The 24645-nt window shown below is 56.2% G+C and overlaps 1 protein-coding gene across 2 annotated transcripts in view; it reads right to left on the bottom strand.

The window, feature by feature from the left end:
• CAMK2A (calcium/calmodulin dependent protein kinase II alpha) overlaps positions 1–17881 on the bottom strand; it is a 60644-nt gene extending 42763 nt beyond the window's left edge. The window contains exons 1-2 of one of the 2 annotated variants that reach the window (XM_036113577.2): positions 17635–17875; positions 2488–2582 (exon numbers count right to left, since the gene is read on the bottom strand). In XM_036113577.2, the coding sequence (XP_035969470.1) occupies positions 2488–2582; positions 17635–17696 (157 nt within the window). In that variant the 5' untranslated portion in view covers positions 17697–17875. Of the gene's footprint in view, positions 1–2487; positions 2583–17634 lie in introns of both variants that reach the window. The other variant, XM_078066736.1, reaches the window with a different exon arrangement.
• Positions 17882–24645: the final 6764 nt, after the last annotated feature.

Genomic DNA, 24645 nt, shown 5'->3' on the forward strand with positions numbered 1-24645 from the left:
TAAAAGAGTAGCTTTAAAATACATAGGAAAAAATATCTCCTGGGTTGGGGAGCCACTCAACAGAAGAAGAGGCGGACCCTGGTGGGGAAGGGGGAGCTGCAGCTCTGGGTGGGGGGGAGGACGGACACCCCGGGTGGGCCAGGTCCCTGCCGGGAGCTGCCAAAGTCCCCAGGGAGTGCCAGCAGGAGCAGCTTAGAATATGTTGCCAAACAGTCAGCATCGAACTGCTCCTCTCCCCAGGCACCATGGGTGGAAAACGAAGGAACCTGCTAGAAGCAGCTCCGCTCTTCCTCTCCCGCTGGGGAGAGAAGAGTTGGCAGTTGGCAGACTTGTTTGAGAAGGCTCCCCTGAGAACCTCCCCACTCCCACCCTCCACACTCACCTAGGCCCCAGGCCACCTTCCTGTAAGGATGGCAAAGCCTCAACAAATTACCAAAGACGGGGGACTTGCTGATTTCATCGTGGCATGGCCCAGAGTCCACACTGCCCAAGGAATGCTTAGTCACATTCCAGAAAAGAGGCAGTGCCCCTTCCATTGTCCCTCATACACATCTGTCTCTTCCTGTCAGAGTGTGTATGTGTGTGAGAGAGAGAGAGATGGAGGAAGGGAGAGAGAGAGAGAGAGAGAGAGAGAGAGAGAGAGAACCAGGCGGCGGGGAGAGGTGTCGCTCTGAGTGAACTGACCCAAGTGCTCCAGCACCCAGGGAGGACCCTGACTCCTGACCCTCCCTCATTTTGAAGCGACCTCAACCTGTCACCCCCAGTCGTGGCCCTAATCTTGCCCCCACTGTATCTCAGGGATTGGGACATCTCCTTTGATCAAAGCACAGAAAGGGCGCCAGACTGCCACTCGTCCCACAGGAAGCAAGGCAGATCCCAGCCTCTGGACACGCGGCCGCCCTAGCCGCCCTGGCTCCCCCCCCCCCCGGCTCCGGCCCCAGACTTCCCACGGGTGTCATCCTTCCACAGCGGCTTCCATGCTGAATGTGTGCTGTCTCGGCCCCCCGCCCTCAGAGAACCACCCTCCACATGCCCAGCCTCTTCTCCCCGCAGGACACTGGCTGCCTACGGGGGAGTTCAGTAACTAGGAGAAGGTGCTGGGCTCCCAGCAGCACTGAGCCAGAGAGATGAAAGGCAGCACCACGCGGTCCAACACGGGGCCTGCTGGGAGGCCTTCGGGGGACCATGTGAACATCCTGTACCAGCCTCCGTGAACCCCGCACCTGCTGGGCCCCGGCCCCAACACAGCTGCCGCTATGCCAGGTAAACACCTGACCACCTGACCACCCCATGACATCTCCCATGCTGCACCTGTACCCGCCTCACCCGGCGGTCCCCAAGGCAGCTTAGACAGCATTCAGAGCGGGCATTGGATTTTTGAAGATAACCTTCCCCAACACATTGACCACGGTTACTACCACTACCATTCTAACCACAGGCTAAGGGCAAGAAGCAAGGCTTCTGGGCAGGCTTTCCAAGTTCCAATACCCACACAGATCACCAGGACAACTTGGTAAAATGCAGATCCTTTTTTTTTTTTTTTTTTTTTTTTAAATGCAGATGCTGATTCCTTAAGTCTGGAAACAAGAATGTGCATTTCTAGCAATCTCCTGGTGGTGCTGACGCTGCTGGTCCAGGACCACTTCCAAACCGGAATTACCTGGGGATTTTTTTTTCCAAACCCAGGTCACACCCGCACACGGATGAAGTCACAACCTCTGGAGGCAGGGCCCAGGCATCAGGAGTCTTTGAGGCTCTGCAGGGGTTCCAGGGTGAGGACAGGTTTGGGAGCTACTGTTCTAGGGAATATTTAGGGTTGAGAGAGCAGACCGGTGTGGCTGAAGTGGAATGCACCTGGAGTTTACTGGACACTGGTGGAGCGCTGGGATGTGTTGGGTGCTGTCCCAGGTACTGGGTAGAGCAGGGAATGAAAGCCATCCCTGTCCTCTTGGAGCTTATGGTCAAGATGCATGCTTAATAAGGGACCAAGCCAGTAAATGGGATAAGTGCAGACTGGGGGAAAGCCACAAAGAAGGTAAACAGTAATAACAGATATAAAATGGGGGAGACGCCCTCAGATGTAGGGGTTGGGGAAGTCTCTCAAAGGATGTGACATTGATCTGAGGCCTGAAGGTTGAAAAAGGGCCAGCCTTGTAAGGAGCCAGGTAAGGGAATGGTGGTTGCACAGGTCTGGAGATGAGAAAGGAAGCAAGTAACAGAAGGGCAGGGAAAGGAAGTCCCACCTGGTACCTTAGCCTTCACCTGGGTGGGAGGCAGAGAGCCTGGCCTGTCTGAGGGGCTGTGGCCTCCAGTCTAGATCCCCTAAGGAAGGAAAATGGAGGGATCTGTTCTCATAATGCCCACAGGAAGAAGAATCTCCCCCCTGCAGCATCACCCAGGGGGACAGACCCAGGTCCGGCTTCTAACCCAAGGCGTTGAGGGAAGAAGAGCCCCAGAGGGCGGGTAAGGCATGGATCTGCCACCTACCTCTGGCTGAGAGCTTCTTGGTGTTGATGATCTTCGCAGCATACTCCTGGCCAGCCAGCACCTTCACGCACCTGCGCACCACTGAGAAGGCTCCCCTGGGAGGACAGAGAAGGTGAAGGAGGGAAGCAGGGGCCCAAGGGATGCATCGCTAGGACATGCCAAAGTTCATGCATCTGTACCGTGTTGGCTAGGGAGCCCTCCTGCAGGGCTGCTCAAGCTCACAGGGGCTACATGGCCTGACTCAGGGACAGGGCAGGGATGGCGACCCAGGAGAACCCCTGCCAGCAGATTATGAGGGCCTTGGCCTCGTAAGAGATGAGCCTTCCAGAGTTGTAATAAGTTGGGCTCACCAAGTTATAAAACGTTAGAATCATGTAGTGTCAGAATCACAGAATCTAGCTCTCTGCAAGAAGGTAGTTTTCATTCTTTGAGTAGGTAACACATCAACATGGCTCAAAGTTCAACTGATAAGGAAGTGTAGATAGTAAGAAGACTCCCTCCCACCCTTGTACCCCAGTCTCCAAGGTCCTGTCCCCAGGGACAGTCAATGTTACCAGGTCCTTGAGCATCTTTTCACAAATACTCTCTGCCATACGAGGGTTTTGGACCTCGCATGCTGTTCTGCACCCTTCCTTTTTCAGTAAATATTTTGGAAATACTCCTTCTATATCGTAACGTAAAGAGATCCTCATTATTTAATCATATGGCTGTCCTATAATTTACCTAGCCAGTCCCCTATCAATAGGCAATTAGGTTAGTTCAATCCATAGTTCCATGCATTTTACAGACAGCACTGCAATGACTAATCTTCTATGTGTGCATTAGAATTAACGTTTCCCATGTGTGCAAGTGTCTGTGGATCAACTTCAAGAATTGGTATTATTTGGTCAAAGGGTAGGTGTTATTGGTAATTGTGAAGGATGATGGGAGATTATCCATCTTAGAGATCGTACCAACTTACTTTCCCTAGTATGTGAGGGGACCATTTTCCTCCACCCTTGTCCACAGTGTGTTATCAAACTTTCTTAATCTTTGCTAGTGAGACAGGTGGGAAATGGCGACTCAACGTAGGTTTGATTTGTAATTCTCATATTGAGTGAGGCTGAGCATCTTTTCATGTTTTATTTTATTTTTTTAAAGATTCTATTTATTTATTTGAGAGAGAGAAAGCAAGAGAGGTCACAGAGAAAGAGGGAGAAGCAGACTTGCCGCTGACTGAGCAGGGAGCCCCATGAAGGACTTGATCCCAGGACCCTGAGATCATGACCTGAGCAGAAGGCAGCTGCTTAACCGACTGAGCCACCCAGGCGCCCCACTTTTCATGTTCTAAGAGGCGCCTGGGACTTGATCCTCAAAGTATCAGTGGTTGGGAAACGTTTGGAGCGAGGGTTGTATGTGCTTTGCATGGGGACACTGATGATTGCCAGGTGGAATGTGGCCCGCTTCCCAAATTGTTCAATTTTTCAATTAAAGCCTGAAGTCTGGATATTTATGTGAAGTTTCCCAATTTTTAAATACTGGCACCTTATTCTAAAAAAAAAAAAAATGTAAACATAGTATCTGGCCCAACAAACCTAGTGTGAGGGCTCAATCTCGCATCTGGGAATGCTATCATACCCCCTACCACAAAAGTCATCTGGTGCAACGCCTTCATACCCCAGAGGAGGTCCCTAAGCCTCCGGACACGGACCGGAGTCACCGCCATTAGCACCCTAACCGCAGACTAATGTTAGGGGGCAGGTTTCCCCAATTCTAATGTGCGTATGAGTCACCAGCGTGTCTTATTAAAATGCAGATTCTGACTCCTTACGTCAGCAGTGGAACTGAAGACTCTGAGCTCCAGTGTAGACGGTGTAGACGGCTCACGCAGTTAGCTGTAGGCAGGGCCAGGCCTAGAACTCAGATATTCGTATCCCCCCCACCACCACCAAGGGAGCCTGCCACACCCAGGTTCCTGACAAGACCACATCTCATCACAGCCTCCAAACGTCGATGCCCTAGCCTCAGCATAAGGGCGGGTCCAAGCCCAGGAAGCCTGCAGGCTGGCACCTCTCTGTACGCCCTCTCTGTACACACCCTGGGCATGGTGTCTCTGGTTTCTGAGCCGCATGAATGGAGCAAGTGGAAAACTGGAGAGGGATGAGGAAGAAAGAGCCAGGAGGGGGCATGAGCCGAGGAAATGTGACCTTGTAGGAAAGCACTAGAAAGCGCTAGACTATCCACTTGCACCGGAATTCCTGGGCAAGTGGATCATCTCACGCAGCCATGGACCTTCCCTGGGGTGTGCACCTTTGCTGTCCTTCCCCCACCCCTCCCGCCCCAGGAAAGCAGCAAGACCAGAGTCTCCTTCCCAGAGAAGCCTCCCTGTTAAGGACTCCCTCACCTGTGCTCCCAGAGCACTCCGCCCCTCCCCATCTAGCCCAAGCTCACCGTGGCTCTTGCTCAGTTGCTCGTCCTATTTGTGCCTCCCACCTGACAATAAGTTCCTGAGGGCCAGGACTTTAACTTTCCTTTCCACATCCCTGTGCCCCAGTATCCAATGTCTGCTACCAGTAGGGCCTCCATAAACGTTACTTGCAGAAACAAGAAGTGGATTGAATTCACAGTGAGGGAGATTGAATGAGACGGGGGAGTGGATTTTCCGTCAGGGTGTTAGGAATAGGAACAGGCATCCGAAGAAGGTAGGGCACGACTGGTCTCTCAAAGGTGCCCACCCTACCCAGACAGGGGGATGGACCCAAAGACCTTCAGGTTCCTGTCCAGCTGGAGGCCACGATCCCCAAAGGCCCCGGGGGAGAGTGTTTAAAGTGGCCTCTTCTGGGAAAGTTGGAGAGCTCCATCGAGAGCAGGGGCATGGAAGGAGAGGGGCTATAAGGTCCTGAGTGCAGGGGCTGGGTCCTGCCTCACTCACCAGCATTTAGCCTGTGTTTGGTCCAGAGCTAGAGTTCAGTTAATGTGGGATGGAGGGATGGAGGGATGGAGGGATGGAGGGATGGAGGGGGAGGGGGAGGGAGGCAGGGAAGGAGGGATGGATATAATTTCTCCACTAAAGGAACAAATTCTAAGTAAAAAACTAAGTAAAAAATTCCATTCCAAGAAAGATCTTAGACCGATGGTTATCAAACGGGCTGCTTTGGAATCCCCTGGGGATATTTTAAAAATACATATACCAAGGCCTTATCCAGACTTAACCAAACCAGAACCTCTGGGCGAGGGCACAAGGGATCTGTATTTTCATTTAACAGCGGTCCGGGGATTGTGTCCTGCCCGCCCTCTGGGGGAGTCCTGCTAGATGCCCTGACGTCAGCCCTGACGGGGCGGTCACATGCAACTCTCTGCAGGGCAGCTTGGCAGCCCCGTGAACCTGGGCTCTGCCCTAGGAGCTGAGGACCTAAGAGCCACATCTATAAAACAAGAGAAGGTACATTTGCTAAATTTCCTTCTCGGAACACAGTGCCAAGCTTTTGTGTAAATCCCAGCTTCTAACTAGGGGTCCTTTTTTTTTTTAAAGATTTTATTTATTTACTTGAGAGAGAGTGAGAGAGAGAGCACAGAAGGAAAGGGAGAAGCAGACTCCCCGCTGAGTGGGGAGCCCGATTTGGGTTCGATCCCAGGACCCCGAGATCATGACCCAAGCAGAAGGCAGCCGGTTAACCGACTGAGCCACCCAGGTGCCCCTAACTGGGGGTCCTAACTAGGTTCTAACATGGGGAGGGCAGCCGCAGGGGCCATGTACCCACTGAAGGACATCCTGTGCCTCTGAGAGTAGGTATGTGCATTTTTTTCTGGGGCAAGGATGCATAGCTTTCAGCAGCTGCTCAGAGGGAGGAGTTTATCAAAACCAGTTCAGAGCTACTGATCCAGAGGGTACCAGCCTCTCACGCACCCGGAAGGTATCCTCCTTTTAAATGCATGTGCACTGCTAAGCTCCTTCTTGACCACAGCAGCACTGTGGAGTTGGAATTATGATCTCCATTTAACAGATGGAGAAACTGAGGCCTCGAGTGAATAAGCATATTCCTAGTGGGTCTGTGAAGAGGATCCAGGTCACCTGCACTCGCTCTTCTGACTCCACCAAAGGCAGGAAAGTGTGACCCTCAAGAGCGGGGGCTCTGGGCTCACAAAGCTCTGTGGTCTGATCATGACTTATCCTCAACTGTGGTATTGAATTTGGCACTTCACCCCTACCTATGCAGCCTCGGGTTTCCATCCACCCTGCTCGCCACAGGGCTGGGGGTCAGGGGGACGAGGGGCAGTAGAGGATCTGCAGCAGAAATGAGACTCCTCTCTTTTGTATCTTTTGCTTTAAAAAGGCCTATTTCTGCATTCCTGTCCTGCACGAGTGAGTGGCTGCAACCCAGCAGCCTTGGCAAACAACAAAAGAGCCAGCCCAGTCCTCCCATGGCCCTGAGCCGAGCAGGTGGGCAGCAGGTGGAGGGGCAGGAGCTTGGAAACAGCACGGGGCAGAGAGGGGAGGAGGCCAAGGCGGGCAGCTCAGGGTGGAAGGGAGTGACCGGGTGTCCTGAGAGGAAGGGGTGAGGCCTGCGTGTGAGAACCCAGTGTGAGTGTCCATGGACGGGTCCTGGGAGGGTCTGCGAAGGTGTTCCTGGATGTTAAGGGGTCAAGGGGGCACGTGTGCCCACAACTGTGTGCGGGCAGCCCAGTCAGTGCCCTGTGCATGAGCTTCCATGAGGCTCGGGGTGTGACAAGGCCCACGTGCATCACCCTGGGTATGAAATATGTCTCCACATCAGCAAGCACGGAATGTGGGCAGGGAAGCATGTGTGTGAGACAGACAGACACTGGAGGGACAGAATCTCAGCTCTCAGCCCTGCTGGGAGGTCTTGGGCAGGGGTCTGCCCCAACACGGGCTTCACTTTCTTTCATCTGCAACATGGGGGTTTGGATGGGAATGAGGCTGAATAGTACAGAGCCCTTTCCAGCTGTAATATTCTATACCAGAATATCCTGTGATGGTGGAAATATTCTGTGTTATCCAATGTGGCGGCCACTAGCCTCACATGGTTATGGAGCACTTGAAATACGGCTAGTAGGACTGAAGAACTCAACTTTTAATTTTATTTCATTTGAGCAGCCGTATGTGCCTAGTGACCACCACACTGGAGAGTGAAGCCTATGGGGACAAGCACTCCTGAGCCAAGCCAACCAGAGTTCAAATCGTGGTGCAGCCACTTACTAGCAAGCTACTTAACCTCTGCAAGCCTGTTTCCTCCCCTGTAAAATGTAGATCAGAATAGGACCCGCCCTGTGCAGCTGTTTCGAGGACTCAGTGAGATATAATAAGGTATGCAATGGGTTTAGCACAGTCCCTGCTGTCTAGTAAATGCTCAGGAAACAACGCCTTTTATAGGCATCATTATCTACAAAGTGATGAGAACAGCCAGCATCATCAGAAACAAAATGGACCTTGTTTGCCAAGCTTGGGGAAGAGGAAAGCCAAGAGAGGAGGTTGTGGGGGCCTCGGTGAGGAGGGGAAGGGGCTGCGCCCCAAGGCAGAGCACCCTGCCCCTATGTGTGTGGGCACAAGCAGGCAGGGAAGCCCCGCCCTGCTCTCCAACACACAGATGGAGAGGGCACGGGAAGACTGGGTCCAGCATGGCTGAGAATGTAGGGAACGTGCTAATGGGCCGTGAAAAGCAAGATTCACACTGGGAAATTGCTTTCTGGCTGCCTGGCAGGCTCTCTGTCCTGGGAGTTGCTGGCTGTCAGCCCGCAGGGGGCTCAACACTCTCTCTGGTCTGAAACAGCCCAAAATGCTGACATGGAAGCCAGGTGAGCCTGGGAGCATTCGATGGGGAGTTGAAAGAGCTGGGTCCTCACCCAGCTTGGCTACCAGCTTGCTTATCCTCTTGCAGGGGTGGTGGGGTCACATTTGAAAGATGGGGATGAGGACCCCCAGCCACACTTCTTCCTGGGCCATTTGTGAGAAGTCTCTCCTACACGGGGATGGGAAGAGGTTCCTACTACCCAAGACGGCTTCCTACCCATTTCTTCTAAAGTAAACCTCCCCACCTTTACTCTGAGCTGCCCAGAGCCCAAGGCAGGCCCCTGGGTCTCAGCAGGCAGAATACTGTTTATGGGGACCTTCTGGAGACAGCACAGTAACCAAAACCCCCCAACTCTGGACTCCTTAAGGGTCTGATTGTCAGGCGTCCTGACCATTATTAGGGTCTTCTCTTCACTGGCTGCTTCCTCAAACACATACAGGTCTCCCTTATTCTGGAAAAATAAATAACCATTCTGCTCCCCCGAATTTTTAAAATTAAAAACCAAGAACCTTTCTCTCGACCCAACAGCTTGGGCCACTTCCTTCCTCCCTCTTTGCTGCCAAACTTCCAGAGCAAATGTCCGACATCCGCTGCCTCCTCTTTCCACCTCCCACACTCCATGAACCCACCACAATCTGGTGCCCACCCCCGGGCTCCCTGGAAGGAAGCCGTGCCAGGCCCTCCCACCCAATGCCCCTCCAGCCCTTGCAGCCCCAACGGGCCTGATCCACTCTGCCTGCCCCACGCCAGGCGGCTTCTGGCCCCGCTGACACCAGGCTTTGAGGCCCATCCTCCCTTTTGTTTCTAGGTGGCTGCACTCTCCCTGGCACCTGGCCTCCTGTCCCCCTAAATCACTACCCCCTGTTCTCTCTCCACTGCCCTCTTACCACTTCCCTCCATCCCCTCCACCTGGGCCTTAGCTTGGAGGCCCTGGGGAGGTCCTGGGTGGTCATGAATGCACCTAAAAGTTCAATAAAATGTTTTTGTGTCTTTGCATTATTCTGGGCAGAGGATGCATAGTTTCCATCAGCTTCACAAAGCATTCTGTGACCCCACCACTCCTGCAAATGGTAAAAGCCACTGACCATCAAGCAGGATTGAAACCTGCGTCTCTACAGCCCCTTCTCTCTCCAGAAGTCCAGTCCCAAATTTCTAGCCACTCACCATCTTGCCTGGATGCTACGTGACAGGGGGCTCATAATCAAAATCTGGTCTCCCTGGGAAAGTCTCCCCACTCTCAATTAAGATACCTAAGCATTCTGCCTCTCTGAGATGAGCTGGGGTGATTCTAGAAAGTTCCTGGTCCAATGCAGTCAGACCTGTTATCCGTGAGAGGATTAGCACCTCTTGGTAGTTAGTAACTCACAGCCCAGGTTAGCTGATCTGATCACTCAGCAGAGAGCAAGGCCTAGGGGTGTGGAAGCCAGAACGGATGGAGTCAGAATGTCTGGGGGAAGGGACAGAGCTGGGGCTGACCACCAGAGCAGCTCCCCCGAGGGGCCAGGGTGTGGGCCACGTGTGGCTACCTGAGGAGCTGCCATGCCCAGTAATAACTTCCCATTGAGGTCCAACCTTTCCCCATTTCACAGATGGGGAAACTGAGGCCAAGACCTTGAACCAGGACTCCTGACTCATCGTCCATTGCTCTCTCCAATACCCCATCCTCTCAGGTCAGAGGGGGCCCTCACCCGGGGTCTGTGGGCTTTAGGGCAAAGGGATCTGTGGGAAATAATACACACATTCTGTAGGTTGTCATGAGTATGCATTTTCCTAGGAAAAGTGCCTGTGGGTCATATGAGATTCTCTGAGGGCTCCTGGATTTCCAGAAGAGTTAAAAAGCTGGGGTCAGATTTGCTGAGAAATGAAAGGGAGACCCTGTTTCCACAACACCAACTTGCAAGTGCTTTAGGCAAATCCCTTCACCTTTTTGGGCCTCAGTTTGCCTGTCTGTGAAATCAACTATGGGTCATTTTTAAACCTGCTCTCTCTTTCTTATTTATTTCTTTTCAAGCAGTGATGCCCTTTTGAAGATTTTTTTTATTTATTCATTTGAGAGAGAGAGAGCACGAGCAGGGGGAGAGGCAGAGGGAAAGGGAGAGGGAAAAGCAGGCTCCCCGCCGAGCCAGGAGCCCGATGCAGGGCTCCATCCCAGGACCTCAGGACCATGACCCGAGCCGAAGGCAGATGCTCAACCATCTGAGCCACCCAGGCGCCCCGCAGCGATGCTCTTTTAAAATAACAAACAAAACACAACTATGCAGGTCCCCAAATGGCAAATGGATCAGAGGAGATAGGGACCGTGGGGGCTGGAAACCCCATTTGTTTGGTTTTCTCTCTCTTCTCCCCAATTCACCATGGCAGCTCTGCCCAGAACTCCACAAACTACAGCATTTTACAGCCAGAAAATTCTAGGACCTTATTACTGAAACCATACATCTCCCTCCTCCCATCCCAGGCTGAGGCCACCCACGGCCAGGCTCCAGAAGATGCGGCAGGGACTCAGTGTCTTCGAGCTGTTCCCCACCGCACAGGCCTGCCCCAATGCCAACCCAGCAGAAGTCTCGTCGGGGACACAGAAGGCCTCGGAACCGGAAGATTCTGTTTGCTGCAGGGAACACTGAATCAACAGAAGTCCCAACATATTTCTTGTTTTGGCTATGCATGGGTTTTCTTGAATGGGTTACAAAAAGGGAAATCAAAAAATATTCACAGACCTTGGAGACAGGACCAGAGCAGACAGAGCAGGGGGGATGCGGAGGGTCTGCTTTCTCCCCAGGCTCCATCCACGGGCACACCTTGAAGGCTTTCAGAGGTTCAGAGAGAGAAGCTCCAAGGGGTAAGAGGGTCAAGCGCCAGACTGGAAAGAGGCTGGAATGCCCTACTCTTATGTGTCATTGGCTTGTGTGACTTTGGCCAAGGCCCTGGCCCTCTCTGGGCCTGAGTTCTCCATCCGTAAACAAAGGAGCACTCCTCGCTCCAGTAGTCTGAGTGAGCCTGAGGATCTTCTGGCCCCTAAACCATCTCCCACTTCATGCTTGTGGCATCTCACCAGCAAGGGCAGGAGGAAGATGGAGGCAAGAGGTGAGGGAGGGCTGTGAGTGTGAGCATGTCTGGGGCCAGAGTGCTCCTTACCTCCTAAGGCTGTGTCCATCTTGGAGGGGGGGGTGCGGTGGGAGAGGAGCGGTTCTGATAATTCAGAAGTCCTGCCTATGCTGAGCTGAATCCACCTCCGTGTTCCTCTACACTTTGGCTCTGCTCAGGATACCCCTGCTGAGAGGAGAGGACACCACCCCACCCCCACTCCGAGGGGTCCCTTCTTCCTGCTCAAGTCCTCCAGCTCCTCAGCTTTCTCTCACTTGACTTGGCTTTCAGAATAGCACCACCCTGCCCGGCTCCTTCTTCTAGATAATCTAGAAAAGGCTTTTACAAGTCCTTCTAGGTCCTAAGCATCCAAAAGCTGGGGGCAGGTTGAGCAGGGCTAAGAAGAGTAGGACCCCCAACTTCCCTGGGGCTGACATGCTCCATCAAAATACACACCTCAGAGCCTTGGCCTGCGCTGTTGCCACTCTGAGGCACACTCTTCCATCCTCTTCCTTCTGATTAACTCTGATTCAACCTCCAGCTCCCCAGTGTCACCCCTACTTGGGGGAGCCTTCCCTGATACCTTCCTCATCCCAACCAGTTGTGGTCTCTACATCTCATAGCTCCGTGTTTGTGCTCATAGTCCTTATCCAGTTGCATTTAAATAATAACTTCTGGAGGTGCCTGGGTGGCTCAGTCGGTTAAGCGTCCGACCCCTCCTCTCAGCTCATGTCCACTTCCCACCAGGCTGTGAGGCCTAAGGGGCAGAGACTACATAAGTCTTGCCTGTAGTACCTCCTGGGTCCGGCCCAGGGCTGGGAACAGAGCGTGTGCTCAGGAAATACTGGTTGCATGGATGCAAGAGGCACAGACATGTTCCTCCTCTTATGTGACCCCAAGGCCCTCCACCTTGTCCAGCGCAGGCGCCTCGGGGGAAGTCAAACCCTGCAAGGACCTGGAGGGCCTGGGCTGGCCTCAGCCAGTGGGGACCCGCTCTGGGGGCTGTGCCGGCCTGGCCTGGGTGCAGGCTTCCCACTGTGCCCCAGAGAAGCTCCGTAGAGAAGGCAACACGGGCAGCATGCGTGCACGAGAGGGTGGACTGTGGCACGGGGACTGTGCAAAAAGGGGGAAGGGCAGGGTTGGGGAGCAGGTCCTGTGCTGTTCCCACCCTGAGGGACACTCAGAAGCCCAGCCAGCATCATCTCGCTCTGCCTGCACTGGGAGGTAGGTACCTTTGTGCTGGATGCTCTGCTGGAGCCTGCGTGTGCGCAGGAGTGCGCGCACGTGTGCGCGGGATGCAGGCTTTGCGTTCCAAGGCTCTGCCCTCACGGCCCGGAGAGGGCCGGGCACCCAGACTGCAGGGCGGCTGGAAGCGGTGCCACTGCGTGCTTGTGCGGGGAGGCGGGCGGGCAGGAGGGAGGCTCGGCAGAGTGTCAGTGTGTCTCAGCCTGTGTGGGGGCGGCTGTGCGGGGGCGGAGGGCTGCGGCATGCACCAGAACATGTGCGTGCCTGCCGCTCGGTGGCTTGGAGGGGGAGGAAGGAAAGTCTGTCCCCTTCCCGTTCCTGCCACCCTCCGCCCAGCCTTGAGGACCTCCCTCCACCCCAGCACCCCATCCTTGGCCTTTGGCCCCTGCCCAGGATCTGGTCCCCTGCCTTGGCTTTAACACAGCCTTTCCCTATGGCCTGAGGCTATTTCTCTCTGGGTGTTGGTTTCACCATCTAGGTTATAAATAGACAGTGTATTGGTCCTTCCAGTTCTGATGTTCTGGGAGTCTGAAATTTCCCAAGTGTGCCTTCCATAGAGGGGAGCTAAAGAGGGTAGCCCCTCTAATGGGGCATTTCAGCATCTGCAGAGTTATTCTGATCCCCATTTCACAGATGGTAAAGTTGGGGTTCACAAAGGCCCAGGGATCCACACAGGGCGGCCCAGTAAATCAGAGGCAGAGTCATGATTGGAAAATAAGCCTTAGCTCATAATTCTCTTACCCAGAAGGCGGCAGCCCCTCTTCCCTAGTAGCGTTCCTCAGACACGGCAGCAAGCGGGGTCCCTCTCATGAACTGTCCCCCCCATATGCAGGGTGCTGGACGCCTGCACGCTGGCCCTTCCACCTTCCCAAGCCTCAGCCTGCTCCTCTGTCAGGTGGATGCCTAAGCCCTCTGCCTCCCTCAGAGCTAATGGATGGAGGGGTGTCTCACTGGCCCCAAAGCTCTGTGAATGTGAGAGGCTATTAGGAGCAAAATGAAAGCACGCCCCCATCTTCGGGCGGTGTGTGGGTGCCCAGGTGTTCTCTCTCCCCAACACTGCCCCACCGAGCCTCCTGACCACTGAGCCAGGGAAGGCTGGGATTGCTGAACACACTTGGCGGATGTTAGAGCTTGTATCCCGTGAGGGAACCTCAGCACCCAGGACCCCGGTACCTCAGTGTGGGGAACAGCCTCTGGGCCCCGTGTCCCCTGGCCCAGGCCCAGTTCCTGATACACACCATGGGGGTAAGAGGTGGCAGTGGGCTCCGGAGCCAGCTCTCACCCGTCCCTCTGCCCACCTGGCTGGCCCCTAGGGCCCCTCCCCCCAGCCCAACACTGCCCTTGAGTTGATTTCAGATCCCAGTTTCTAGAGAAAGACGGGCTGCACTCTATCCAGGCTTCCTCCCTCCCTCCTCCTCTCTCAAGTAAAATCTCCTTCTGTACCACTCAGTGATTACACAGGCTGCAGGGCAATTCTCTGCCTCCCTACCCTCTCCTGGAAGTGGGATCCAAAACCCAGAGAATGTCAAAGGCTGGAGGAGGCATCCTCCTTCCCTGCCTCCTGGAACCTGACCCCTTCCGCCTCCAATCTGGTCTTTGGAGAAGGTGGGTTCTGCCAGGAGCTCGGGCTCAGCTGCCCAGACCCACTCTGACCCCGAAGCTGACATTACTACAGCCGGCCTCCTGATAAGCTCCTGTGCTCTGAAGGTCTGGGCTTTTATTTCTCTCATCTCCTGGGAAGAAGGAGGGTGGGGGTCAGGGAGGAGTGAGTGAGCCAGTCTCTGGGTTCTACCTCAACCTTCTAGGGGACCTGGAATCAAGATCCTGGCTTATCTGAACCCCATGCAGAGTGAGACCTTTGTCCAGTAGCATCGAGGGGCCCCAGAAGCCCCTGCCCAGGGCCCTGGGGACTCGGGCCCACACCCCGCCCAGCTGGTGCCCACCAGGTGGGAGAGGAGCAACTGCTCTTACATCCGTAGCCAGCCCTACCTTGGCCTCCTAGAAGGCCAGCAGTGACCAGGCAGGCTCACCGAGTAGGACGCCAGGAAGCCCTCAAGAGGCACATGCTCTCCTCTCCAGCCGGGCAGTCCAAGGTCCTGCAGAAGGACGTCCAAAGGCTCCGATGTCCCCTTGCAGGACCGCCCCAGCTGCCTTGGCAAGTCACCCTGCCAGGGATCTGGAGTGGGCTCCTGGAATGGGGGCTCAGCTGGTGGGTGGTGACTGCAGTGTCCCAGCCGGCCGGGACTGTGGGTCCACAGTGGAGGCTGGGCCCTGCGGGCATCTTCCTGGCTTCTCCCCAAAGAAGAGGAGCCCGGTCAGGCCCCTCCCCCAAGCTGGGCCAGCTCCAGACAAAAGGTAAACATGTGGCAGGCCCTAGCTGCGGCTTCAGCCTGCCTCACCTTGGAGAACAGTGATCCCAGCAGCAGTCCCTACTGAAGGCCCACTGTGTACCACGCTTGTCACTGTGTCTTCACGCGTGCCATCTTATTGCATCCCCACAGCAACTGCTTTGATTTCCAGACTACGGGGGAAGGGTGCGTTGCGTGGCCAGTGTCACAGAGCTATGGGTGGCCAGCTCCAGAGCCCGGGCCGTGTGCAGGGCGCCGCCCTACCTGCCCCACTGGGCACCCGGCGCGCAGAGCAGGAGCCCCGGGTGCCCCGCGATGTACCCTGGCCTTTTTAACCCCTGCATCAGAGGCGTGGAGCCTCATTCTCTTCCGGTACAAGCATCCTTCACCCTAGGCCCATCCACAGCCTTCCTAAGGTCCTGCAAGCTCCTGACATTGCCCGCAACATTTCGTAGATTTGTGCATTTCTCTGGAGAATGTAGACTTGGACTTTCATCAGATTCCTGGAGGAATACGCGACCTAAAAAAGGTTAGGAGTCCGTATGGTTCTAGAAGGAAGAGGTCTGAAATCGATCCGACACGGACTGGCCGTGCCTACCACCCTCGGTTTGCCTGTCATGGTCACACCAGGGCTCCCCGTCCCCTGGAATTCTGCCCCTGCCCCGGTCCTGGCCGGCAGTGGGGTCGAGAAGGCTCGCAAAGGCTCTCTGCACCAAGTCACCACCACCCCACCCCACCCCACCCCCAGCTCCCAGTCTTCATGATATCCATCTCCTCTTGGGGCAAAACATCACTTTTATTTTCACTTGAAGCGCCTGAGTCACATCTCAACTCCATTTCACTGCATCCTGTGACGCAGCCCTCCCAGCACCGAGCCTTGGTCATCCCCTGAAGGGCAGCTCCTAGCTAATGGGGGAATCCTGGCGTTCCAGGGGGGCACAGGATCCCCGCCGAGCAGGGGCCCATCACACTTTAGCAGACAGGGTCAGTCCTCTGGAGCGGCCTCCTGCCTGCTGCCCACCCCTGCCCCCAGCATAGAAACACACTCAGAAACGCAGGAAGTCTGCAGACCAGAGTGACCGCACACCTGCACGTGGGTGTGCGTCTGTACAAGGGACCTGGTGTGTACCTGTGAGTGTCAGGATAGCCTGGTATGTGAGTGTGCGTGTGTGTGTGTGCAGGCAGCCTACTTGTACCCGGCCACAGGCCCACCTCCCACACATATGCAGACACCAGCATGAGCTCACACATGCCTTCAACACCCACACTCCCACCCGAGCCTTTGGCCCAGGCCTCACACGCACGCACATAAACCTTCCCGTGTGCATGCCCCCCCATCCTCGTGCAAATGTGCATGTCCGGACCTTGTAGGGATACCACCGTGCCCAAGTCCCACACGTGCACCCTTACACAGCCATATATTTGCACAGACCCAGACCTCACACACATCCTCCGGCTGATGTGCACACAGCTCTGACCTGCCATACATGTGCACACACAGTGACGCACATTCACACCTGCACTCCCATGCAAACCGGCCAATGGGACCCCGTGGGCCCCTTGCACGCATCCACGCTTGCAGGCCTTCCACATGAGGCACACGCCAGCACCTCCTCCTGGTGCACACATGTGAACACTTGCATACTCTCTCAGAGCACACAAGCGTACCGCGGAGTCAGTCCTTACACAGCACCCGTCAAAATGCACCTTTGTATGTGTACATCCGGACCTCACACTGGCACGAACCTGCTGCCAGGGCCCTTCCCCCCCCTGCACTCCTGCTGCCCTAGCAAATGGCCACCCTGGGCAGGCGAGCCGCTTTGCCCAAGGGGCGAACTCTGTCTCCAAACTGTACCCCTCCCCTGAGCCATCCCCGGAGCTTCCCCAGACCTAGCTGGGGGCGCCCAGTGCGCTTCCTGACACTCCACGACGCTAAGGGGCTATCTTCTCCCCCATCCTCCCACCCTTCTCCCCACACCAATCATCAGGGGCATAAAATGAGCTCTGGGGCCGGACAACTTTGCCAAGGGACCAGAGCTGGTATAGCACTAGCCCCTGAAATGGTAGTGTTCCCCCCAACTTGCCTGAGCACCCCTCCCTGTCTCTCCACAACCAGGGAGCCCCACTAGTCCCTCAGTTATTCAGCCCTCAGGAGCTGGGAGGAGGGAGGGGATGTGCTTTCACAGAGAAGTTGGCCACTCTGCTCAGTCGCCGGTGGTGCCTAAAGTCAGGAGGGACTACCTGGGAGATGGTGAACTCTCTCCCATCAGAGGTGTCCAAGTTGAGGCCAGATGAACACCTCAAGAGAAAGTCGGCAGGGGGTTCTGGCTTTGGACTCGGCTGCCTGGGAAGATCCCTTTTTAACCCTGAGTTTCTAAAAATCTGTGTGTGCCCAGTCATGTGCAATCGGGCGTGTGTGCGTGTGTGTGTGTGTGTGCGTGCATGCACACTGGCATGCACCACCAACCCTTCACCCCTACACACACTCACCCGGCTGGCTGTGGCACATCTGGGCACACATAAACATGCCTACACCCAGCTCTGGGCACTCGGCACAGGCAAGTATCCCCCCAAACATGCAGACTTCCTCCCCGTGTGTGTGCACAGGAAGCACGCAGGTGCACATCCCCTGCCCGTGACGCTGACCCCCTGCACCCTCCAGAACTCTCTGAGGTACAACTCACTTTCCCAGTTCCTCGAAGAGCTGATACTCTTCCGTGAAGCGGGTGCAGGTGATGGTGGCCATCCTGGCTCTGGGCGGGCAGGCGAGGCGTGGGGCTGGAGGACCAGACCTGGGGCTCTGCTACTCTGCTCCCGGAACTCGGGGCCACTCGCGGCCCTGTGCTGCCGAGTGCGAACCGAGAACCAGCTTGACTGACGAGCCCGGGGCTTCTGAGCAGGGCACTGTGGCTGCTCACAGCCTCGCGAGCCTTCGTCAGCATCCAGGTCCCCATGGCAACCACCTCCGAAACGCCCTGTTCCCGTTGCCCGGGTAACTGCCCCCCCAACACCTGCCTGCCTTCCACTGCGAAACCTGCTCCGGGACGCCCTGGACCTAACCACACACAATACTGCAGGCCCGTGTGGGCCCAGGGGCGGGTGGACACGGCACCCCCGGGGTGATGGACCGACAGAGGGGTCTGGGGTGGGGGAGAAGAACAAACTTAATCCACAAGTGATCTTCTCTCTTCCCACCTCCCCCACCTCCAACTGTGGGTCCCTTGTAGCAGACAGGATGGGATTAAGTGGGGCAAAAAGGCAGTTGCCATGGTAACGGCCAGTGGGTGCCACATTCTGGGATGGTCCCCAGGAAAGACAGGATGCAGTTACCCTGGCAACTTCATCTCCTCTGGAGAGACAGGTATTGCCCCGTTGCCCTGGCAACAGCAGGGTTCTAAGGTTTACAGGAAGCGATGGCTAATTCATTGGGATCTCTCTCCCAGTGGATCACTGTAGTCTGTAACTGTCTCTCTGCTCCCCTCTGTATTTCGTTTCTGCCTCTGCCTCTGTCTTCCTCATTCTCTGCCACCTTGTCCATCCCACTGGCGCTCTAGCTTGAGGGACAAGTGCAGAGGAGACATCAGAATTCTGGAGAGAATGGCCCTGCCCGCCTGTTCACCCCCACCCCTCTCCTCCATCCCGTGCCCCCAGAGGGACCATGGAGATCTGGTCTCCTGGGGCTCATGTCCCAGTTTCGGCTTGTGCTTCAAGTCAAGGTGAAAGAGGCGGAGGCGGCAGTGGGGAGGGAAACATGGCCTGGCATGGAGGGGAGTGGCCATGGGCCTGCCCTGAAATCCTCATTCCCTCTTCCTCATTCCCGTTTTCCTTGCCAAGTTCAACTCTTCAGGGCAGCAGCCAGATCCGGGGCCCCAAGATCTCACCCAAGCCCTGGCGGGGCGGGGGGGGGGGCGCGGTTCGGAAGGAAAAGGGCTGGAGTTTAAGGATCTGAGTTCAACTCCAGCTCTGACGTTCATGAGCTGTGTGACTCTGGGAAAGTCACTGCCCCTCTCTGAGCCTCCAGCGCCCTTTCTGCAAAACAGAACAAAGCTGCCACTGCAGAGGAAGGCTGTGAAGAAGGAGTGGGCTAAGGGCTGTGGAAGCCTTTGGGAAGTATGTAAACATGAGGCCTCTTTTTAGTTTCTGGAAGAGGAAAAGGAAGGTCTAAAGTGGGACCATGGCCACCCCCATCACTCTAGCTTGGACTCAGAATTTCACACCCACCTCCTCCACTCAAGCTCATTTCACAGTCCACCAGGCTGAGGTCTCATGCCAGTATTTGCCCACGAGGAGCCCAGGTGGGATAAAAGGATCCAGGATCCCAACCCTGTGAGTTGCTAATCCACCCCTCTGAACCTTTCAGTTGCCTTACTGGTCACCTCACTTGCTGGACACGTTGTCAGCTTGTTGGTAATCCCCAACCCTAGCAGGTCCCTGACTCACTACCTTAGGTCCAGGGGCCCCTGGAGACATCTGGGTACCCTCTCCCACAATTCTGCCCCTCTTCCTGGGCATCAGGGGTGCGACAGAATGATGGGGTTGGCTCTCCAATGCGGGATGCAGCCACTTCTTCCCAGGAGAGAAACGGGAGGGAGGCCAAGGGGAAGGAGGGGAGGCGAGCTAGGGAGGAGGGGTAATGGCTTGGCCACTAATTGCACCATTACCACCTTCAGAAAAAGGAAAAACCACTCAGTTTTGTTTCTGCGCACAATATGCTTCCCGCTCCTGCCGCCAACGTTGCAATTCAGAGGCAGAGAAGAGAGGCCTTTGCTTGGGGGCTGCACAGCTGGTGGGAGCAGGCTGGGCACGGAAAGCGGAAAGCCGCCAGAGGCGAGAGGCAGATGCGGGAAAGTGGGGGAAGGACTGCACGGCCACCTCCCCGCCCAGACCCTCTAGCCCTTCTCAGGAGATGGTGACCACTCGTGAAGGCGCTGCAACAGCCCTTAGTGACTGCTGAGGCCACCTCAGTCACTGTCCAGGGGAGAGGAGAAGGACTTCACCATCTATGGGCTGTGTGATTTTGGATGAGGAGCCTAACTTCTCTGTGCCTCGGTTTCTTCATCTGCAAAATAGAGTTACTAATATTCCCTACCTCCAGGGCTGTTTAAGGATGAAATGAGATGAGCAGGTGAGCACAGCAGCTGACACACTGCGAATGCTCAGAGATGGGAAATTATTACTAGTAAGAGACTCAGAAGCCTTCCCTCCTCACACTGCTCTGAATCCTGGAAGCGCGCACCACCATCCTTGTTCCTAGCACTTTGGCGCCGGTGCTGTTCTCTGAGTCCCCACTGGAGTTGAGTTCCTGGTTTGAGCATCACCCGGCCCCAGCCTGCGTGACAGCAATGCCTGTACAACAAAGGACTGGGGGGGGGGGGGCGCCTGGGTGGCTCAGTCGTTAAGCATCTGCCTTCGGCTCAGGTCATGATCCCAGGGTCCTGGGATCGAGCCCCGCATCGGGCTCCCTGCTCCATGGGAAGCCTGCTTCTCCCTCTCCCACTTCCCCCGCTTGTGTTCCCTCTCTTGCTGTGTCTCTCTGTCAAATAAATAAATAAATAAAATCTTTAAAAAAAAAAAGAAAGGACTGGGGCTAAGAGGAGAGGGCTCACAAGACCCCTAGCTCACTTAAAGGGGCTTTAGAAATTAACACATAAAACAAATGACAAGTGTGCCCCGAGGCTGTATGCATGGGTGTCTGAGGTTCTGAACAAAGGAGGTGAAAGTCCTGCTCCGCGGGGAGCTGACCTGACCACTCTGCTCTGGCTTGGCTGGCCCCAGCCCCAGCCCCCACTGGTGAAGAGAAGCACGTAGAAAGCAGAGCACCTCGCAGGAGGGCGGGAGGTCGTGCCCTCAGGTCACTGGAAGAGCTAGGGGGACAGAGGCTAATGGCAGCTCTCTCCCTGTCTCTGACAGCGACCACGGAGGTGGCCTATGTGGCTTCAGGGAGCAAGGGCAACCTGGCCCCGTACCACTCCGTTCCGCCCCCCACCCCAGTCTGTCTTCCTTCCCTACTCTGTCTCCTCTTTCAGGCCCCCTTTCTCCTCTCCTTTTTCTCTTTCCCACCTTTCCCCACTTTCCTCCTTCCCTTGAGCACTTTCTTCTCAATCCTCCCTATCCTTCCGGTGCTTTTCATCTCCTTTCTTGTTTCTACCTCTCTCCCTCCTGCGTCTTCTCTCCCTCCCTGGCCCAGACCCTGTGCACGGGGGTGGGACACGACACGCAGGACCTGGAGCCAGAGAGAGGGCTGGAGAGTAGGGAGAAGACCAAAAGGTCTCCTTGGCAACTCTCTCTTACGCATACACCCGCTTGGAACCTTCGAGAGCTTAGCTCAGGGGGGTGGCACTGCCTCAGACAGCCCCCCCATCCTGAATGTGACCACAGCCCCACGTGACAGCTAGCTCACCGCCTGGCCCGTGCCCGGTGGCGGCCGGCAGTGGGGAGCCACGCCTGCCTCTGGGACACGGAGAGAATGAGCCCATGATGGGGGGACTGTTCCTGACAGACAGGTGTCGGGGGGCATCAGAGCCCCGGGTAGCCCTGTGCCAGCCCACTCACACCCCACCTTGCACAGCCCACACGCACACATTCACACACACATGCCCGAGCGCCTCAGGGTCCTGCAGGGCCTGGGCAGGTGCCACAGAAAACGTGCCATCAGAAGGGTCCCCACGAGGCCTGTCCCACTAAGGGCAGTGAGCATGGGGGGCAGAATCGGTGGAAAGTGGGCCAAGAGAGAAATGATCCTGCAGAGGGTCTAGGTGGAGGGTGATGTGGTTAATTAATGGCAGTAGGTAACACCAGGCTTACGCTTGGGAGAGAAGTCAGGGGTCAGGGAGCAGCACTGTCCCCTGAGGGGTCCCACATACGAGGCACTGCTTGCAGAGCAGAAGGAAGCCGGGAGCCGGGGGCCAGAGGGCCGTGGCTGCTGGGCCGACGTCAGCACAGCACAGCCTGCTGTTAGAGGACCCAAGTTCAAGTCCAGCTGTTGGTTAGGAGTGTTTATGGCAGGTCTGTTCCTCACTGGGGCCTCCACTTCCTCCTAAGAAATACGGGGACAAGATGTTCCTTCACTGACTCCAAAAATATGAAAAATAGTTATTTCTGCTTCAGAGCCAGGCCCCGTGCTAAGCATCCCGCACTTACACCTCACACCACGGATCTGGGGGGCGGGCTCAGGCAGTGCCTATCTTGCGGAGATGTGACAGGACTCACCCGTGTATGGTCTGAGTGACTTCTGCACTCCGCCTTATGTTCTCTGGCCTGCCTAAGGGCTGGAAGGACCCTGACAGAGCCCAGGCCCCATACAGATGGAGACCAAGGCCCAGAGAGAGGAAGCTGCCCTCCCTCAGGAGCAGAAGTCAGCGGCAGAGTCAGGACATAATCCAGAATTCCTGATTCCCCGAACAGTGCTCCTTCCCCTACCCTGCTCTGCCCACTCTCTTTCTGGCACTGCAGGGCTGCTTGCCTAAGTCCCAAGGGAGCCAGTAGGTACCAAGTGAAAGGAAGAAACACTGCCAAGGCCCAGGGTGGGGCTCGGAGCCCTGCCCCTCCAGCCAGGTCCGGGGCTCCCTCCTGGTTCCTGGGGGACTGGTCATGCCTGCCCGAGACTCCACAGGCAGGGCCCAGCTTGGATAGGGCCACCCCTGGCTCTACCCTGGCTGGCTGGCAGATCTGCTGCCATCTGATTCAGCCAAGGGGGAAACCGAGGGTCTGTCTGGCATCTCTAGGCTCCACTCCCTCAGATCTGTGACCCAAGGGGCCAGAGCTGCCTCTGGTCTGCCTTCCTCCCCTCCCCCTCCCCATCGCAGGTGGTATAAACACTGCCAGCAATACCATGCAGAGCCCAAAGCCTGGCTGGGGGGGACTCAGGGGCCACAGGAGACAGGAGGAAGGGTAGGAGCCATGCTGTCTGCTGGGCAGAATAGAAACCACAAGCAGGCTGAGCCTCTCATCACCATGCCCTAGTCCTGGTGGCTTCTGATCCCAATGCCCTCCACCCATCTCAGCCCTGGGCCAGCTGCCAGCACCCGGGGTAAGCAGGCTTGGGGATGGCTGGACTATGGACCAGGTTGCAGGCTGAAGCTTCAGTGGGGCTCCTGGGCTGTCTGCCGGGTTCTGGGTTAGGTAGGACTCTGAACCAGGCAAGCTCTAGGCTGGGTTTGAGATTCCACCGAGCTTCCTCCTAGGTGCGGGCCCCAGCCCCAGCTGGATTCTCTCTGTTTGAGGCCAGGTTAGCCACCGGGGATAGGCTGTGGTGTCTAGGGAAGAGCAGAAAAGGGCCTTTTATGGTCCTGCTCTTATGGCCCCAAAGGGCAGGGGCCTGGGAAGAGAAGCAGGGTTGGAGCGCGAAGTTAGGCCACCTAAGGCAGGGCCAACTCAGCGGTCTTGGGAGAGGCCTCCATTCAACTGGTGCAAGCCTGGAGCTGCAGGGGAGTCCTGGCTCCATGCCATTGCCATTCTGGAAGGGCACAGCCCATACAGCTAGGAGAAGCACCCGGTAGAGCCTAGAGTATCCTGGGTCATGGGCAGACTATGAACAATCCATCTGTGGGATACGCTGGGCTTGGGGCACCGTCCCAATGGACGACCTCTTCAGAGTCTCCCTCCTGAGCAGGCAGAAGTGCTAGGGGTGGCCGGAATCCAGAGGCCTCCGCCAGTCCTGGCCTCTGCCCCACACAGCGCAGGCATCAACATCCTGGAGACAGAGAAAGCTCCCCCTGGGGGGCAGAGGAAGGGGCCCAGGACATGGTCAGTCACCTCCGCCCTGCAGCCCCAGGCCAGACTCTCACTGCCGGGCCCAGCTACCTCTGCAGAGGGGATGCACTCTGGAACCCGTACCCAAACCCCCTCCACTGCACCGCACCCACCCCACCCCACCCGTCCTGCTCATCCACAAGCTGACGAGTCCTAACAGGCCTCCTTTGCCAGTGACAAAAATAACTATTTTCAAAATTCACAGCAGGGCTTTCGCCTACACATGCTGCACCGACTGGAACCTGAAGGGAGATATGCAGAACACAGTGTGTGGATGAAGGCACGCTCTGCAGCGAGCAGGCTCTGAACCCCCCCAGGCCCCTCCTCCCGCCACTCAGCCTGTGCTCCCCAACACACACACACACAGGGGTCCCCAGAACACCAAGTCGGAAGGGCTCTTAAATCATCTATTGTACTCAGGGGGACACTGAGGCCCAGAGAGGGTCCGGGATTTGCCAGAGGTCACCCGGTAGACCTGCGGCAGGACTGGGCCAGAACCCATACATCCTGCTTCCTGGCCAGGCTGCCCACCTCCTCTCCCACTCACTCGGTCAATGGTGAGCTCCTATGCACCCTCAGGATGCACATGCCCATACCCCTGTGCTCACAGATAGCCCTGCAACCCTGGCGTCCATGTGACTGCATTTTAATCAAGTTCCTGGGCTCCTCCACAACCATTACTTTGGCCAGTTCTCTATAGCCCTGTGAGGTAGGCAGAGCTAGGGCTAACATCCCCATTTGCAGATGGGGAAATCGAGGCCCAAAGGGGAAGGACTGGGTCCAAGGTCAAAGCAGCACCCAGTGTCCTGATTGTTGGTTCAGAGCCTCTTTTCACAGCTTTTCCCACCACCCTTGATCCTGCAGCAGCTAAAAGCTGGGTCAATCCTCGGGGTGGTGGGGGCCGGAAGGGGAGCTTTCTCCCACAGCCCCCAGCACTAGTCTGG

The sequence above is a fragment of the Halichoerus grypus genome, chromosome 2 (genome assembly GCF_964656455.1).
Source record: "Halichoerus grypus chromosome 2, mHalGry1.hap1.1, whole genome shotgun sequence".
Classification (NCBI taxonomy): domain Eukaryota; kingdom Metazoa; phylum Chordata; class Mammalia; order Carnivora; family Phocidae; genus Halichoerus; species Halichoerus grypus.